Here is a 17,841-nt window from a genome sequence, read left to right as displayed (position 1 = left end):
AAGAAGGGCGGATCAGGGGGCGATGAAGGGAACGCAAGGAGAAATGGGATAAAAATGGGGCTTCGCTAGGCTGTGCTGATCACTTCAGTGGTGACAGATAGAGAGAGATGTGAAAGGCACTATATGATAGATAGATAGATAGATGGATGAAAGGCGCTATATGATAGATAGATAGATAGATACATAGATAGATGGATGAAAGGCGCTATATGATTGATAGATAGAGATAGATAGATAGATAGATAGATATGAAAGGCACTATATGATAGATAGATAGATAGATAGATAGATAGATAGATAGATAGATAGATAGATAGATAGATAGATAGGAAAGGCACTATATGATAGATAGATAGATAGATAGATAGATAGATGAAATTCTATAAATCCTAATGAGGGGTACTTGTCTCTGATTGGTCACTTGTACAACATGTCAGTCATAAACGTGATGCCCACATTGCCCACCCCAAAAGAAGGGTGAATCAGGGGATGATGAAGGGAGTGCAAGTAGAAATGGGATTTCGCTATGCTGTGTCGATCCCTTCAGTGGTGAGTGATAGAGAGAGATGTGAAAGGCACTATATAATAGACAGACAGATTGATCTCCACAGAGCCCACCTTGACAGCCTGCACATGGCGTCACACCTGACCAACTTTCAGCTCCCCTTTCATTTTGTCCTCTGTTGAGACTTGAGCTCCGCCCTCCAGGTGGGCTTACTCACCATTGCCCCCCACCCCCCAGACCAATAGAGTGTTCAAAATGTGAGGTCTGTCAGTGCCGAGTGGTCAATGAAGTTTTTCCCAGGACTGACATGAAAATTAATTTATGAGAGTAAACATTTGTTTGAGTACAAAGCGTCACAAACTGTACACGTGTGGCTTCAGAGTGACGCGGTGTGTGTGTTTGTGTCTCCATTTCATTTTAAAAAATAAACCTGCAACTGCAGTCCTTGTTTTGAGAGACTGTTTAAGTGCAGGAGACGAAAGGGGAGGTGGCATCTTGTGACAAATCTACACTTGGCACAATAACAGATGGCAGAGTGGGGCACCAAAGAAACTCGACTTCATGTCCTGTCAGAGGAGAAATTGCCCAAAGCCCCAGCTGTTTTATTTTCTTGGTGTTTTTTTTTTTTATCATATAAAGCCTTTCTCCTAAAAATGTCGTTCTTGCTGCTGTTCGGCTCCTTCATGCCAATAACACCAAAAACCCCTCAGTGCATTCACTCATAACAACTTAGTAATTAAGGCCACATTGGAGATTGAGGTGGTCCACAGGATTCGTACCCCAGAGCGCTCTGGCGCAGTGGCAGTTTGAGGGCGATGACTGATCTGAAGGGAGATGAGCACAATTACAGTTTGTGGCAGGAGTCCATTTTGGATTCGAGGCCCGAGTTAAAGCCTGGGGCTGCGTGTTTGAAGCTACCTTGGCATGCTGGAACTTGAAAGGCAGAACTAAAAAATGACAACAATCTGTACGATACAAACATAAAAATAAACACAAAAGTATTACAAGTGTCCGTGGTGCCAGCTGGGCATTGCACCCCAAGTGCCCAGCCCTTCATCTACTCCAGCAGGTTTGAGTGCAGGTGTTCACTTCTCAGTCAGGTGGCCAGCGCCAAAGTCAAACAGTCAGTTTATTTACGGAGCACATTTAAAACAACAAAGTGCTTTAAAAATTGAACATACAATAAACAAAAATAAACAGAATAAAACACAAGACAGCCAGCAGCACAGTGAAACAAACAAATGACGAAGAGGAGGGAACCGGAAAGCTGGAGAACAGCATGCGTTTTCAGTCGAGTTTTCCAGACCCCTTAATGTAGTTGGGTACAGAATTCCACAGACGAGGCGCAGCAGCAGCTCCCCCCCAATTAGTTTTACACTTCATACGCGGGACCACAAAAGACAACTGACCAGTAAAATAATAATTAAAAAAAGAAATGAATCACCGTCCTGTCAACGGCACTGGACCACTGCAACCTGGAGCACAAGTCATAGACGGGGTCTGAAGTGGCAGGCGTGCAGACAGAATCCCCCTGCAATTCAAAATTAGGCGTCTTTAACCCAAACCAAGTGATCTGGCAAAATAAACAATCGGCACAGGCCGTGTCCGAACTCGCAACCAATCTGCCAACTTTTATTTCCTCCGTACGTCCCTGTTGTTTCTCAGCTCTTCTCCTTCCCTCGAGTGCCACTGAATCTCGACAAGCAATTAGAGGGTCCAGACGGGCGATGGTGGGCCGCCATGACTCCCTCGCAGCTGAAGCCTGGGAAAAGGAAAGCAGGAAGGATGGTGGCGATGGCACATCAGGTATGATCAGGTGCTGAAAGTGAATTAGAACAAGCGCGTTCATAACGTCTTTATACAAATGGAGCACCGTGGGGGTATGTTGAAAGCTGTCAACAGGAATACTCGACTTGCTTGATCTCCTCTTCTCTCCTGATTTTTGTTTGGAATGGACAGACACTGCAGCCTGTACAGAAATCTTGGATTTGCTTTTTGTCTCTTCAAGCTGGAAAAAGAAGAGAAGGCGTCCTTCTGGGGGCCAAGTTACCCTCTCGACACTCAGTAGTTGTGTCGGACTGGTCCTGAGATTTTGACTTGGGTATCAAAGCAGCTTTCTGACCTCAGTAGCGAGCCGCTGAAGATGGGGGCTACAGCAGGACGACTGCCCCTGTGCCGCGGCTACCAACAGCTCCTGTTTTGAATGAAGTCTCGAGACTGGGCCTGCTTGTCTCTGTATTCTGCTTAAAAACCTGGACTCCCATCCTTCCTGTCTGCTGTGCCAACTCTGTGACCCAAGCTTGACAATACCCGTATTAAAAAAAAAAAAAAACAGCGTTTCTTTAACGACAAAAAATATTTGACTTGAAAATGAGATGTTTGATGTAACTTTTTTTTTTTTTTTAAACAGAAATGCAGAATGAAAACGAGACGTTAGATGACGATGAAGGCGCAATTCCGAATGTTTTTGCCACATCATTTTCCTTCATTCCAGAATCCACTTTTTCCAGGATTGTTATTTTTTCTTTCAGCATTATACTCTTACTGTAGGGGGATATCTGGATGACCCCAAACTTTTGAACACTGGCGTGTACCCACACACACACACACACACGTCTGTGAGCCCCTCAGAATCTTCTCGATTTCTGCATTAATTTGACCTAAAATGTGATCAGACGTTGACGCAAGTCCTAAAGCTAGAAAATGAGACCCCAATTAAACAAATGACACATGCGACTTGTTAATTTATGTATTGAGGGAAATGATGGAATGTTGCATGTTTGTGTGTGTGAATCTCTGCTTTCAGTAATTGGCGAGACCCCCCTTTGTGCAGCGAGAACTTCCAACTGTTGATCACCTCGTCACATCGGCTCTGGGGATTCTGAGGAGAGCTGCTGCAGCTCAGGTACACTGGTGGACTTCCTTGCATGGACTGCTTGCACAACGACGCCTCTGTAGGACTGCGGTCAGGACTTTGACTCTGACATTCCAAGACCATTCTGTGGTAGAGCGACTTGTGCGTTTGGGGTTGTTGTCCTGCTGCGTGACCCTCTTTTCTCCTGAGCTTTCAGTTCAAGGATGGACACCCTGACATATTCTGTCAAGTCTGCTGGTACCAGTCAGAATTCACAGTACCTTCAATGATGGCCAGAGGCAGCAAAGCAGGCACATGCCAAGCCACTGCCACCTTCACCCCCACGTGTCACAGATGGTTTGAGGTTCTTCTGCTGGTGTTTGCTTTTCACCCCACTTGAAGCTTCTCATTCAAGCCATACAGTTCTATTATGGACTCGCCTGTCCACACGACGTTCTTCTGACAGCCTTCTGGCTTATCCTGGGGGTCTTTAGCAAACTTTACACAGACGGGAAAGTTCTTCTTGAAGAAGTGTGGGTTCCTCCTTACTGTCCTGTCATGTACACCGTTGTAGAGGATTGGTGTTGACTCTCAGATTGTGTATTTGGACTTCTCTTGGTTCCTCTCCAACTCCAACTCCTCTTTGTCTTTGTGTCTCTTTTGTTCTTTTTTATTATCTCCATATAAATTATAACCTTCATAAAGATTCGTGACTTTTTGCCCTTCCTAGGCGAAAGTTTTAACTGTTCCTTTCCCCTAGAAGGGAGTTTTTTGTGTATTTTACTGATGCTGGGACTTTAGGAGAGCATTTGGAACTTTGAAGGTCAGTTCCTTATTTTGAGTCTGAGTAGGCCGAAGCCTCCCTGTGGAGTTGGGAGGTCAGCCTGCCTGAAGTAGGGAGCCATTTCTAGGCAGGCGAGGAAGGTCTGGTCTGGCTTGGCTGGAACTCCTCTAAATGTGGAGCCCGACACACACCAGAGCCTCCTACTCTTAGTAAGAAAGAGATTCACTTTTAATAGGTTCGGAAAATGGACGGAGCCTTAGCCCTAATTTGATCCCCATGATGGAGGTGTCTTTTATAAACAACGAAAATAAACAACCACCAGACTAAATCAACCAAATTAAACAAGGTATGCATAGAAAAACCCAAACAGTTATTTACATATTCTCTTTTAGAAAATCCCACGCAAAAGAAAACTGAACAAGTAAACAGATTCTGATTCATATGAGCCAACTACTGGACCACCCCTTTATAATGAACTGCGCAGAAAAGGAAATGAGACAGAAAAAATACGACTACTTACAGACAGCGTCACACACGTGCCATTGGGAGGCAGTGAGAGGGCCTGAATAATAGCAGTACCATGCCAGACCAGGGGGTGGCGCACTGCACTGACTCTCTCTCTCTCGTCTGCAGACACCATCCACAGGAAATCTCACTAGGTACCACCCCCATTGATGACATCACTTCTGGGTCTGATGCTATTGAAGACATCACTTCTGGTCCCGATGACATCACTTCTGGTCCCGATGGTGCTACTTCCGGGTCCGGTGAGCTTGATGACATCACTTTTGGTACCGATGCCATTGATGACGTCACTTCTGGTCCCCAAAGACGTCACTTCCAGGTCTGGCGCTATTGAAGACGTCACTTCCGGGCCTGATGACATCACTTTCTGCTCCGGTCCCGAAGACGTCACTTTCCGCACTGACCTTTAAAGCTACCAGTTCTGTTTTGGACATTGAACCAATCACAACTTAACAAAGTGACCCAGTTTTGCTGCCAAGACATAACATACGAGTGGCTGTCCCAAACCTTTGATGTTTCCTGTGTCTTTTTGTGACACAGTACATACGCTACACATATAAATACACAAATATGAGTCACACATACAACCCCATCCACATTCCCTTTTAGATCACATCCTTTGGCTTTTGATCCAACTGGCCGGGGTATTCTGCCGTTAAATCCAGCACACTGGCACATTCCCCACCCCTACAATATAAAGGAGCGTTCTCATCGGTTTGGAGACAAGTCTTATCCTGGACGTCGAAGTCCGCCACATTGCAGCATACAAAGGGACAAAATAACATTAACCCTTTCAGCCCTGGATTTTCTGTTTTTATGGGAAAAAATATTTTGTGAGATATTCCAACTTTGGGGTGTCTAAGAAACTCAGAAATACAAAACAATTATCACTAATCTTATACAGTAGCTACCAAATACTTCAATCTGCTTGAGAAAATAAATTTGAAAGTGGTGCACACAGTTGGGAAGCGTCCATTTTCACTTCCGTGTTTCGCGGATTGTATGCCAGTCTCTCCAGTCTGCATTAACAGCAGCACACACCTGGTGCCAACGGCCGCAAGCGTACCTGTGCTTTACAAAAATAGCTCCATATATATATATATATATATATGGACTAGTAATAGGATGTCAGGGACGAAAGGGTTAAGCCAGGACCACCGCAGTGCAACATATAAATAAGCGGAGGCAAGGCAGGTAACCGTACGATCCTACAAACGGGTAATAAACAGCAGGTAAGTGAACTTCAGTTAGTAATCATTTGAAATAAATAAATAACTTGCAGCATTTTAGCAAGAGATTTCAAAAGAGTCAAGCTGCGGACCTCCAACGCGCCCCTTCCTTGAGGGGGCTGTCGCTTTGCATGATTCGTCAGCGATGTTACGTGACACGCCCCTTTTGTGCTTACGATTAGGGTTGTGGGAGGAGCTCACTGACTCAAGTCAAGTCAATGGAGTGACAGTCCAGTAGGCTGCCCAGCGGAGCTGTGGGGGTCTGCCGCTGGGCCCCCCTCAGAGATTCTCCTGTCTGTTGTTCCGTTTCTGTCGCAGGTCCTACCCTGGTCAGGCCAGAGAACACGGAAGTCACGGAATTCCGGACGTTTACAGGTTTTGTTTGTTGCTCCTCTGCTCTTTTCTGCATTCAGTTATTTCTCAGGGGACAACTGAGACTTTCGTTGGGTTTGCTCTGATGTTCGGATTCCACCCATTAGAAGGGTCTGGTAGGTTAGGGGTGTGTGTGTGTGTGTGTCTGTGTTTGGGAGGGCACGCTGCAACAAGGGGCTTTGTATATAGCATTGTAAACTCATTTTGAGCTTCAGTATAATGATATTTATCCCCTGACTAAGGTTTAACTGCTGAAATGGTTTGTGTGTCGGGGTCAAAGAAGACGAAGCGGCCACAAGAGGCACAAGTGCTTGAGTTATTGAGCTAAGAGCACAATCTGTGGTGGGCACTGGGGGCTCGTTACACATATGGCAGGAAGTGATGCCAGGGCTTTTTTTTGTTCCTTAGACGAGTTTTACTCACACAAAGGACAGGCAGACGCACACTGGAAGGACATGAAAACATGCAAACCTGTGACTTCACCCTCACCTCACGCAAAACCACACATCTCCACATTCACGGAGGTGTAAACTGAACCCGAGCCCTCCTTCTATGACCACAAAACCTCTGCTTACCGTCCCTTGGCATCACTGCACAATACCTGAAGGGCTCCTCTACGCCATGGAACGGCTCTCTCTACATGACGGATCTAACAAAAAAAAAAAAAAGAAAAGTGCAAAGTGGACTAAAACCGCAGATAAAAATAAACTTTCACACCGACGTAATGAGCACCCGCTAAGAAAACGCAGCAACCCACAGAACAACTGCTGTCAGCGTGCAGCCCACTCAGACCACCAGCAGACCCAATCTCACAATGGCCAACAATAATCTGAATAATATAACACAACATTCTCCAACCTGCTGTTCTTCTATTAAACTCGGAGTTCAGATTTACTTCACTGCAGAACACCCAGGCCTGGTGAAAATGGAAAAAGATGCGTCAGGCGACTCAACTCAATTTATTGTCCCTACAGATACAGAGTGTGACTCCCACCGACAAGAGGAAGAAGAAGATGACGGATATGAAGAACAGAGGCAAAATAAATCCCAGAATTACAGACCACCTAGCCTTACGTCTGACCAGGACGATTGTGGGAATTACAACAGGTAGACGTGAACGGCACTGACAGACAGACAGACAGATTGATAGATGTGAAAGGCGCTATATGATAGATAGATAGATAGATAGATGTGAAAGGCACTATATGACAATAGATAGATAGATAGATAGATAGATAGATAGATAGATAGATAGATAGATAGATAGATAGATGTGAAAGGCGCTATATGATAGATAGATAGATAGATAGATAGATAGATAGATAGATAGATAGATGTGAAAGGCGCTATATGATAGATAGATAGATAGATAGATAGATAGATAGATAGATGTGAAAGGCGCTATATAATAGATAGATAGATAGATAGATAGATAGATGTGAAAGGCGCTATATGATAGATACACAGACACATACAGACAGACAGACAGGCAGAGTTGTATTTGTCCTTACTGGGAAATGTAGCTTTTTACGGAAGCTCAATAAATGAATAATATTAGAACAAAAACAACTCTCCACAAATACACAGCAGAAACAAATTTTCATCTTGGCTAAAGATAAAAAGAGCAGTCCCAGTCCCAGTCCCAGTCCGGCGTATTGCTGTTGGTATAAAGGACCCCCCAGTCACATTTGACACACGTCTGTTGGCTGAAAGTCCTCGGTGTTGTTGTGTCGCACAGAGGATATGCAGCGTTGCTCATGATGGCACACAGATTTGTCTTCCTTCGCTACCCCACCAGTATCTCCAGCAGGTCCAGCGGGTCTCTCATAACAGAGGGTGCCTTGTTGGTCCTCTGGTGAAATGATGTTGCCTGCGCAGCACACCACACTGGCCATCAGTTTATTTCTTGAAGAGCCCAAAATCACACAAGGTCTTCAGCACAGAGAAAGAAGCAGGGCTGGTCTGTCCACCTTGGATACCCCAGAACCGCCGTGGCTGACCTTAAAGCCGTTGATCCAAAGTGCACTATGAAGTATTCTGGGAATGGCTGTCAGGAAGACGGCAAATCCAAAAGCTCTAAAACAGTGGTGCTCTTCGGGAAAGTAAAATGGTGATGAGGAAAAATGTAAACCAAATACGCACTTTTTACAGACTGTATGCCACATTTACCGTTTCTAACCAAGAATTCTGAATCCTTGATTGCTGTAGGGGCCGATCCCACATACGGATTGCCTGGAACGCACTCAGGAAGGACAAAAAAAATATTTTTTGAAAATCAGATTTCATAACAAAGCAATTCAACCAACTTTGCTGGCACGTCTGAGAGCTGCACCTCCTGCACGGGATGCTAAACTGCACATCAGCAGGACATCTTCAAGAGGAGGGTAACCTTCTGCCTCGCAGGGTCTGCCAGACGCACAGATTTTGTTTGCACGATCAGCACAAAACACACAGGGCAGCGCCAGATGGAAAGCCTGCACTGATGAAGTTATCCGTTTTTATTCCACACAGCAGAAAGAGCCTCGTTCAGAGACGAGACCCTTGCATCGGACCCTCAGGTCACAGATACTTCAGCAAAACAGAAGGTAAATGAGAGATTAGCAGCCTTCAGTGCCGACTGCGGAGCGTCACGCACTACAGATGGTCAGGCCAGTCTTGGTCATACCGTGATGTCGGTTTGCTCAATTCAGTATTTACAAGTGGTCACCTTATCAGAGGTAGACGATACCACCCCAGAGCGAGAGGGGGTGCAATAATCACGAGCACTGAGAAGATGCCAACCGTGGGCAACTGACTCTGCCAGGCTATAAAAGAAGAAGAGACTCGCAGGAGAGGTCATCTCAGATCAAACCTGAATTACGATCAACCCGGAGCTCCTGACAACGGTGACAAAAACTTATTTGACTTCTGTGACGAGATGACCAAAGTCTCTGTTTAAGTTCACGTCAATTTCGTGGCCTCGAGTGTCCGTTACGTTTAGTGTTATTGTGCTGGATTTAAAGGGTGGGCGCACATTAATATCAGTGAATATTCGTCTGTCCTCGTGTGTACAGTGGTACCTTGAGATACGAGTTTAATTCGTTCCGTGACCGAGCTCGTAAGTCAAAATGCTCGTATCTCAAATCAATTTTCCCCATTGAAATGAACTGAAATGTGATGAATTCGTGCCAGCCCCCAAAAAACCACCCCAATTTGTTAAATGGTTTCAACATAAGAAAAATGTATTTATAATAAACGTATATTGTATACAAACAAAATAAAACCTAAAACATAAAAGAGAATCTAAAGAAATAAACAGACGTTGGCGAAGCCGATTAGCGTATTGTAATTTTTTTTTCTTTCACTTCACTTTTGCTTAACTTCATTTTCTTCTTCACTAGTTTTTTTCCATTTTTGCCAGGCTTGGGTCACTTTCATTCGCAGGGCATTTCAACAGAAACCTGTCCAAGAAGCTTTGTTTAGTCCTCCCCTTTAGAGTGTTTCTGAAATGAGTTAGGCGAGGGTCATTAAATTGCGCCGCTGCACGATCAGTTGTAACTTTTTCAGGGCGTTTCTTTTCTTTAAAGTTCGAAACTTTTTCCCACATTGCAAACACTCACTTCAAGAGAGAACCTCCTTCGCGATGCCGATCTCCTGCAGAACCTCCGTATGTCGCCGCGTCTGTAGTTCCGTCAACTCCTCCGTCGTCAGTTCCTCGGAATGTGCGGCCTCTTTGATGGCTCGTATTTCGAATTTTGGCTCTTAACTCAAGGCAAAAAATCGACTTAGTGACGGCTCGTATCTCAAGGTACCACTGCATTATATTTATCACCGTCAGTATATACGTTTCTGGTGTTACATATCTGTCTACTGTTTGCTTGTTATTTCATCGTGTTGGGAAAAAATAAGACAACCTGTAAGGAGTACGGCTTGTTATCGTCTTGGTAGTGTAGTGGCCAGTCTGGGTAAAGGGTCAGCCGTTACTAAGATGACGATGACGATCCCGGGAACAGTTTCCATAAGAAAAGAATGAAACGGTCCTACCGGTGGTCCTGTGCGGTGCGGGCGCTCCCTCCGAAGACGCACAATGACTAATCCTCCACTATTCACACGACAGGCAGGCACGAGACGGTCCTTGTGAGAAACAACCCCGGGTACAAACGACTTTACAGTGATTACGTAGGATGGGACACATGGGATACTCGCATCTTCTCTTGCTGCTTCGTCGGCCCCCTTTCAAGTTTCCCGCTGGCCCTTCTTGTCCCAAGCAGCCCCTGCACCCACTTCAGTCACCCAATGAGGGGAAATGGGAGCCCCTCCACTGATAGCACTGCTACAGCTTCTTCATGAAGTCGGCCCAAAGCCTATATGCTTGTGTTGAACGTTCTGTTAAACGAGTGCGTCTGACGGGCTGCTTGGGCTTACGCACTTCTGTTTTGTTTTCTGTACACCTTCGTTATGAGGAGTTGTAATCTATGATGTGCTGCTCTTTTGGGCACCACTTAATTAACAAAATAAAAGAGACACGTCGTGTTTTATAATCACTTCGGCCCGTCTGACATGCTGTGCAAACCATTCAGTTGAGAAGGGCTTCTCCTGGATGCCCCGGGCTTACGCTACTGGGAAAAAACAGCCATCCGGCCAGGCGGAAAGGGATGTGTCAACTCAACAAGCTCTCCACGTCGAACGTGCGAAACACCAAACTCCTTCTTAAGGCCTCGTACAGAACACTCTTCGAAAATGTGACCTAAACAAAACCTAATGATGTCCGTCCATTAAACGTTACGCTGAGCAGGCGACACTGGAGATGTCCTGATCTGGCCAGGCAGAAATGTCATTTCTTTAAATATCATTAATGCATACACAGTCATCCCTTGGCATTTGTGGGGGTCAGGGGAGCAGGACCCCTGTGAATATAAAAGTCCGACATGTATGTTTTTAGACCCCCCCCCCTCCCCGATACCGTTGACCATAAGCACAAATTCTACATAATACACTGCAGAGATACAGACATCTAAAACACGTGAGACGATGTGTACGCCGTCTGCCATGATGTTTGGCAAACAGACGCGTTTATCCTCGAGTCCCCCTCTGCTCCACAGTTTAAAATTACAAATCAAATAATTCAGACGTCGTGATTAAAGCGCACATCGCAGACTTTCAGTCGCACTTTTTCTACCCGATTCCCTCATTTCAGGACACCATAATGTTTGTCACACAGCAGTGGCAGGTCCATTAAAGCCGTGGTCACATTTAGGACTTTGTCGCATACCCCAGCATGCAATGTCTGCTTGAAGTCTGCCATTCACAAACATCAGCAGGTGCTGAGGGTCTTCTCTGGTGATGCTCTGCCAAAACCCTAATGCAGCCATCTTCAGCTCCTGCTTGATTTGGGGGGCTTGTCCCCCTTAAGTTTTCTCTTCAGCATATGGAAGGCTTGCTCAGTTGGATTTCATTCAGGTGACTGGCCCGGCCATTCCAGAAGTTTCCAATTTTCTACCTTTGATAAACTCCTGTGTGTCCTCAGCAGTGTGTTTGGCTCATCATCTTGTTGAAGGATGAAGTGAAGTCCACCGAGTTTGGAGGTCTTTACTGAAACTCAAGCAGATCAGATGTTTCTGCCCACCTCAGAATTCATTGTGCTGTTAGATGTTCATCACCAATGAAGAGAGGTGAGCCAGGACCTGTGCCAGCCATTCATGCCCAAGCCATAAGACCACCAGCACCACCAAGTTTAACAGATGAGGTGGTCTGCTTTGGATCTCAGGCAGATCCTTCTTATCTCCACACTTTGCTCTCACCGTCACTCTGATGAGGTTCATCTTTGCCTCGTCACCCAACAAGACCTTTTCCCAGAATTCTGCAGGCTCTTTGTTGTCCTTTTTCTCAGGCGGTCATCTGGCCATCCTGTTTTTTTGGTCTCCATCTTGCCGTGTGTCCCCCTCATGAAGTCTTCTTCGGATAGTCATCTCTGACATGTCCACATCGGCCCCCTGAAGACTGTGTATGATCTGTCAGACAGGCATTTGGGGTTCTTTCTTGACCATAGTGAGGATTCTTCTGTCCTCAGCAGTGGAGGTCTTCCTTGGCCTAACAGTCCCTTTGTGATTCCTGAGCCCACCGGTGTACTCTTTCTTCTTCATGATATTCCAGGTGGTTGATTTTGGTTATCCTGGTGCCCTCTGTGGTTTTATTCTTGTTTTTCAGCCTCATGATGGCTTCTCTGACTTCCATTGGCACAGCTCGTGTCCTCATGTTCAGCTCCAAAGGGCAGACGCAGGTCAAGATCTCTTGATGAAGCCATGAAACCCACCTGAGGAATCACAAACACCTGTGATGCCAAGTGTCACATACGTTATGGTGCCCTGATATGTGGGGGGACCGTATACAAAAAGTGTTGTGTGACCAATATGTCTGCAAAGACCCTTAAATCAAAGTCTGCCATGTGCACTTTGATCACAATCTCTGAAGTGTTAGATTTCTCATTTTTAACTGTGGATCAGAGGGGGAATCCAAAGATAAAGGGGTCAAGGATGGCCCTGTGATTCCTGCACTGCACTGCACTGGCACTGTGACACATCGAGTCTTTGTGCCCGCCGGTGTAGCTGCAGCAATGGCGTCACACATTTCCCTTTTCTCGGAGTTCCTGATTGTTAGCTCAATTTACGATTCCTCCATCCAAAAAATAATTTTAATATGATAAATGTTTAATGTCAATGATACCAGGCAGTGACCAATTCTGCACAGCGGCAAATGATGTAAAAAGAAAAAAGAAATTTGTGTTGCGTAAGCCAAAGGTCTGATTGATGTCCATTTGGAAGGTCAAAATCTGCAAAATGTGTGCAGAGGTATTCTTAACAGTTAGTTCAGGAAAAGGCGGCATTCAAAGTAAAGAGCAAAGACGTCACTCCCACAATGCTGTGCGTTTGCCTGTCCCCTCATCCACTGGTTGACAGTCATGTCTGTAATTCAAGCACATGGAATTTCAAGAAATGACATCTTTCCTGTTTACTACTCACCAAACAATTTCCATTTAATCAACGATGACAAACCCGCAGATCCGTGAATCGTAAACCTGTGAACCGCACGGGCCGACTGTGTTACGTTGTCACGTGTTTCACCACAGTAACCTAGTGAGGGGGTGCGGCCCCGCCTGGAATTCGATATTAGAAACATCGTCTCTTACAACATTATCGACATTTCCATTTTCAGCACAACGCTACGTTTTATCACGTTTGCTACCAAGTCCAAGTAGCGCGGCGTGGCTGCTCTCTCCAGCTGTCCGGACACCCGTGGCTCCTTCAACGCGTCCCGATTGTTCTCAAATGTCGCCTCGCAGTATCAGCTCAGATTCTGCCTGCACAGTCAAGTCGCTGTTGTCTGTAGAAATCAGAGCGGGCCGACTGCGCCGTAGCAATAATTACAGAGGCGCTGCGCTGCACCTGTGCTTTCAATTTGCCTCAGCCTTAATTAAAATAAATAATTCAAGTAGAAATGATGTTTGCTTTACTTAATTTATAACGTTATACTTTACAAAAGGTCACGTTAAGAAGTCTGCACACAAACAGTAACAAATCATATTATTTATTTAATAAACCATAGCCTGAAATGTTAATGATGAGGTGAGGCAGCATTAAATAATGTATTGGCTCCGAGTTACGAGGCCGTCAGTAATTACTCCAAATGTTTCTGCTCTCCGCGATTACGCGGGCTGCACGAAAACATTAGAAGGCGTTACGGAAAGATTCAATTATTTAAGCTACTTTGCAATTTTCATACCAAATGAACGCCCCCTCTAAGTGACGGCCGCAGTTTTACTCCGCGTGCAGAAATGGGATTTGTGTGCAGCTTAGCTAAAGTCCATCTTTGGGATGGAGGATAAAACTCTCCAGAAGTGGGACCACCAGAGCTAAATGTAATAAGCCCACCGGGGCCAAGGAGACCGACACCGAACTCTGGAGGCAAACTCCTGGCGAAAAATCACAGAAGCATTTTGGGGGTGTATTGTATTGTATTGTATTGTATTGTATTGTATTGTATTGTATGTATGTATGTATGTATGTATGTATGTATATACACACCGTGTGCAAAATTATTAGGCAAGTGATTATTTTGATCATATTATAATTTTTATGCATATATTCCAACTCCCAGCTGGATTAACTTGAATGCTTGTTTGATTTAAGCCTATCAGGTGATGCGTGTTTGTGTAGTTAGGGAGGGTGTGGCCTGAGGAGATCAACACGCTATATCAAGGTGTGTATGATTATTAGGCAGCTTGTTTTCCTCGGGCAAAATGGGCCAAAATGAGATTTAACTGACTCTGAAAAGTCAAAAATTGTAAAAAGTCTTTCAGAGGAATGCAGCACTGTCCAAATGGCTAAGATTTTGTGGCGTGGTCACAGAACCATCGAGCGTTTTGTTACAAATAGTCAACAGAGTCCTAAGAAACGTGTCGAGAAAAAAAAGATGAAAATGAACTGCCACAGATTTGAGAAGAATCAAACGTGAAGCTACCAGGAACCCGTCATCCTCCAGTGCTGTCAAATTCCAGAACTGCAACTTAGGGTGCCCAGAAGTACGAGGTGTTCAGTGCTCAGAGACATGGCCAAGGTGAGGAGGGCTGAAATCCGACCACCACTGAACGAGACACATAAACTGAAACGTCAAGACTTGGCCAAGGAGTATCTGAAGACAGATTTTTCAAAGGATTTATGGACTGATGAGATGAGAGTGACACTTGACGGAGCAGATGGATGGGCCCGTGGCTGGATCAGTAATGGGCACAGAGCTCCACTTCGACTCTGATACCAGCAAGGTGGAGGTGAGGTACTGGTATGGACTGGTATTATTAAAGATGAGCTAGTTGGACCGTTTCGGGTTGAAGATGAACTCAAAATGATCTCCCAAACTTACTGACATTTTTTAGAAGACACTTTCTTCAAGCAATGGTACAGGAAAATGTCAGCATCTTTCAAGACCACCATGATTTTTATGCAGGACAAAACTCCATGACATGCATCAAAGTACTCCACTGCGTGGCTAGCCAGTAAAGGCCTTAAAGATGACAAAATAATGACATGGCGCCCTTCCTCACCTGACCTAAACCCTATTGAGAACTTGTGGGCCCTTCTGAAATAGGAGAGTCCACGTCTCTGAAGAGCATCTGGGAGGCTGTGACTGCTGCTGCACATAAAGTTGGTCAACAAACTGACAGACTCCATGAGTGGAAGGCTTATGATTGTTATTGAAAAGAAGGGTCACTGTGGTTTTTTTTTGGAAATGTCAGAAATGTTTCTTTGTAAATTTTGAGTTGCTTATTATCTCACTTTAAGAAAAGAAGATAAACAATTGAGATGGGAAAATTTTTGTTTTTCTTTTAGTTCTGTAATAATTCTGCACACTAATACTTGCCTAATAATTGTGCACACATATGTATTCCCCTGAGAATGTTCAAACTCACATTTCCTTTGTAAAACATTCAGGTTTAATAATATTTTGCATTTACTGATAGCACTGTATTTGTTCCATATTAAAATGAATCCTTAGAAATACAACTTGCCTAGTAATTGTGCACACACAGTGTGTGTATGTGTGTGTGTATATATATATATATATATATATATATATATATATATATATATATATATAAATATAATTTTTCACTGGTGTCTTTGGGATAGTGGGGACTTTTGTACATATCTCTTCTCTAGATTTCTCTTCTGATTCGTCCTGTTTCCACTAACTGGTCCCGCCCACACACAGCCGACACGGCATTTCTCGATTCCTATTCGTCCTCTTCCACAAATAACTCAACCTCCTGGCCACCGACCATACTGTTTTAAAATAAACGGTCAAATTTATCACCAAATCTCTCCACTATACGCTGACACTTCTACCTCTCCAGGAAATGGACAGTTGTATGTTTTTGACACAGCACAAGCTTCTCACGTACGCTTACAAAATAAAGCAAACTCTCCAGGCAGCGAAAATTGACTTCTCCAGCTAGAGTCTAAGCTCAGAAACATCAACCCCTTCGCTAAATCATACAAACACATGCATGAAATCGCTCAGTCCAATCCAACAGCATCTGTACAAATGCTTTTCAAGGAAACCCTGGGCAGGACTTACGACGATACAATGCCCCGACATGTCACACCGATGTTCCAGCGATTTTTGTCAGAGAAGATGGCGAACCGCCTGCTGAAATGGACATTTGCATCTATCCCAGAGGCAACTCCCGTAAACAGATTTCTACACTCAATATGAATTGTGATCCTATGGTTTACCGACTTTTATTTCCTTACGGAGACATTGGCTGGCACAAAGATTTACAACATGTTCCCGATAAAAGAACCGCCAACCGAATCAGGCTTACTCAATGCCAATTTTACACATACAGATTAGCAATGAGGAATACATTTAGTATTTTGCACTCCAGCGGTGAACTATTTCAACAGTACGTCGTAGATGCGTATGTTAAAACAGAGAGCGCGCGTCTCAAGTATCTCAGATTACATCAACAAGATCTGCACGTAGAACAATACAAAGGACTGTCAGACGCACTGCAAGCACAGGCTGAAAATATCAACGTACGTGTAGACAAAATGATCAAATTACCGTAAGCATTTCCAGGAAGTCCAAGATACATGCAACAAAACTGTTCCTGTTCGTGGCTTTTTCTACGGTTAGATCTTTCAACTCATAATCTGTCGTCTCCACCAAAACACCGATTCACAACTGCGTCTTTCAAGAAGTATTTCTTTCTTCTTGATTTCTGAATTCCTTTCTCACTGTTTTCCATTCCTATTCTTACACCGTCGTATGCTACGTTGGGCGTCGGCTAGTATATAATATCGAGTATTTGTCTGTCCTTATATATATATATATATATATATATATATTTGTTTCACTCTCAATATATCCGCACTTGATTTTCCATTGCAGTCTTGTTATTATCTGGAGGATCCTCAGGTTAGCCAAGTCAATAGTCTTGGTTGTGTAGTTGCAGGCCTGGGGTCGGCCGTTACAAAGTCACCACAAAAGGTCGGATTACAGCATCTTACCTTATTAACTTTGTCTGGATTGCTCCCCACCACCATGGAGCAGCCGCACGTTTGCAAGTGGGAACTGATGGCCCTGGAGTTAAATATAAAAGAGAGAAAAGTTAACAAGCATGCGGTGCACTCCCTGGTGCAAGTTCAGTCAGACAGTGTGTGATTATGTGCAACGATGGAGTGTTTCTCGAGCATGGGTTGTGAGTTAGTGTTGTTTATGGGGGCCGTTAGTCCACACAATTTACAACAGGGACACAACTCTGACATCATGGCCGATATGCTGAGATGGGGGATAACATCATGCAGTAAAAAACATATGAATATTTTAATGCTTGCTGCTACATTATGGTAACTTATTAATTATTCATGAGTGGGGCGGAGCCTCCATCGGAAAACATAACAGCAAACGAGAAGCCGTAGAGTCAGTTTTAGAACAAACTGTAACTGAACCACTGCTTGAATCGAGTGACAGTGATGACAGTGTGAGTTGGTCATCAGACATTGACCCAGAAAGCGAAACCGATGCACACGGCGGG

The 17,841-nt window shown here is 44.4% G+C and overlaps 1 protein-coding gene across 1 annotated transcript in view; it reads right to left on the bottom strand.

The window, feature by feature from the left end:
* c9orf72 (C9orf72-SMCR8 complex subunit) overlaps window positions 1-17,841 on the bottom strand; it is a 120,434-nt gene that overhangs the window by 29,232 nt on the left and 73,361 nt on the right. The window contains exon 5 of the mRNA XM_039758141.1: window positions 17,315-17,387. Coding sequence (XP_039614075.1) covers window positions 17,315-17,387 — 73 coding nt within the window. The remainder of the gene's footprint in view (window positions 1-17,314; window positions 17,388-17,841) is intronic.

This window comes from Polypterus senegalus, chromosome 7 (assembly GCF_016835505.1).
Source record: "Polypterus senegalus isolate Bchr_013 chromosome 7, ASM1683550v1, whole genome shotgun sequence".
NCBI classification, from domain to species: domain Eukaryota; kingdom Metazoa; phylum Chordata; class Cladistia; order Polypteriformes; family Polypteridae; genus Polypterus; species Polypterus senegalus.
Note: the sequence above shows the minus strand (reverse complement) of the source record. Positions and strands in the feature narration are given on the sequence as shown.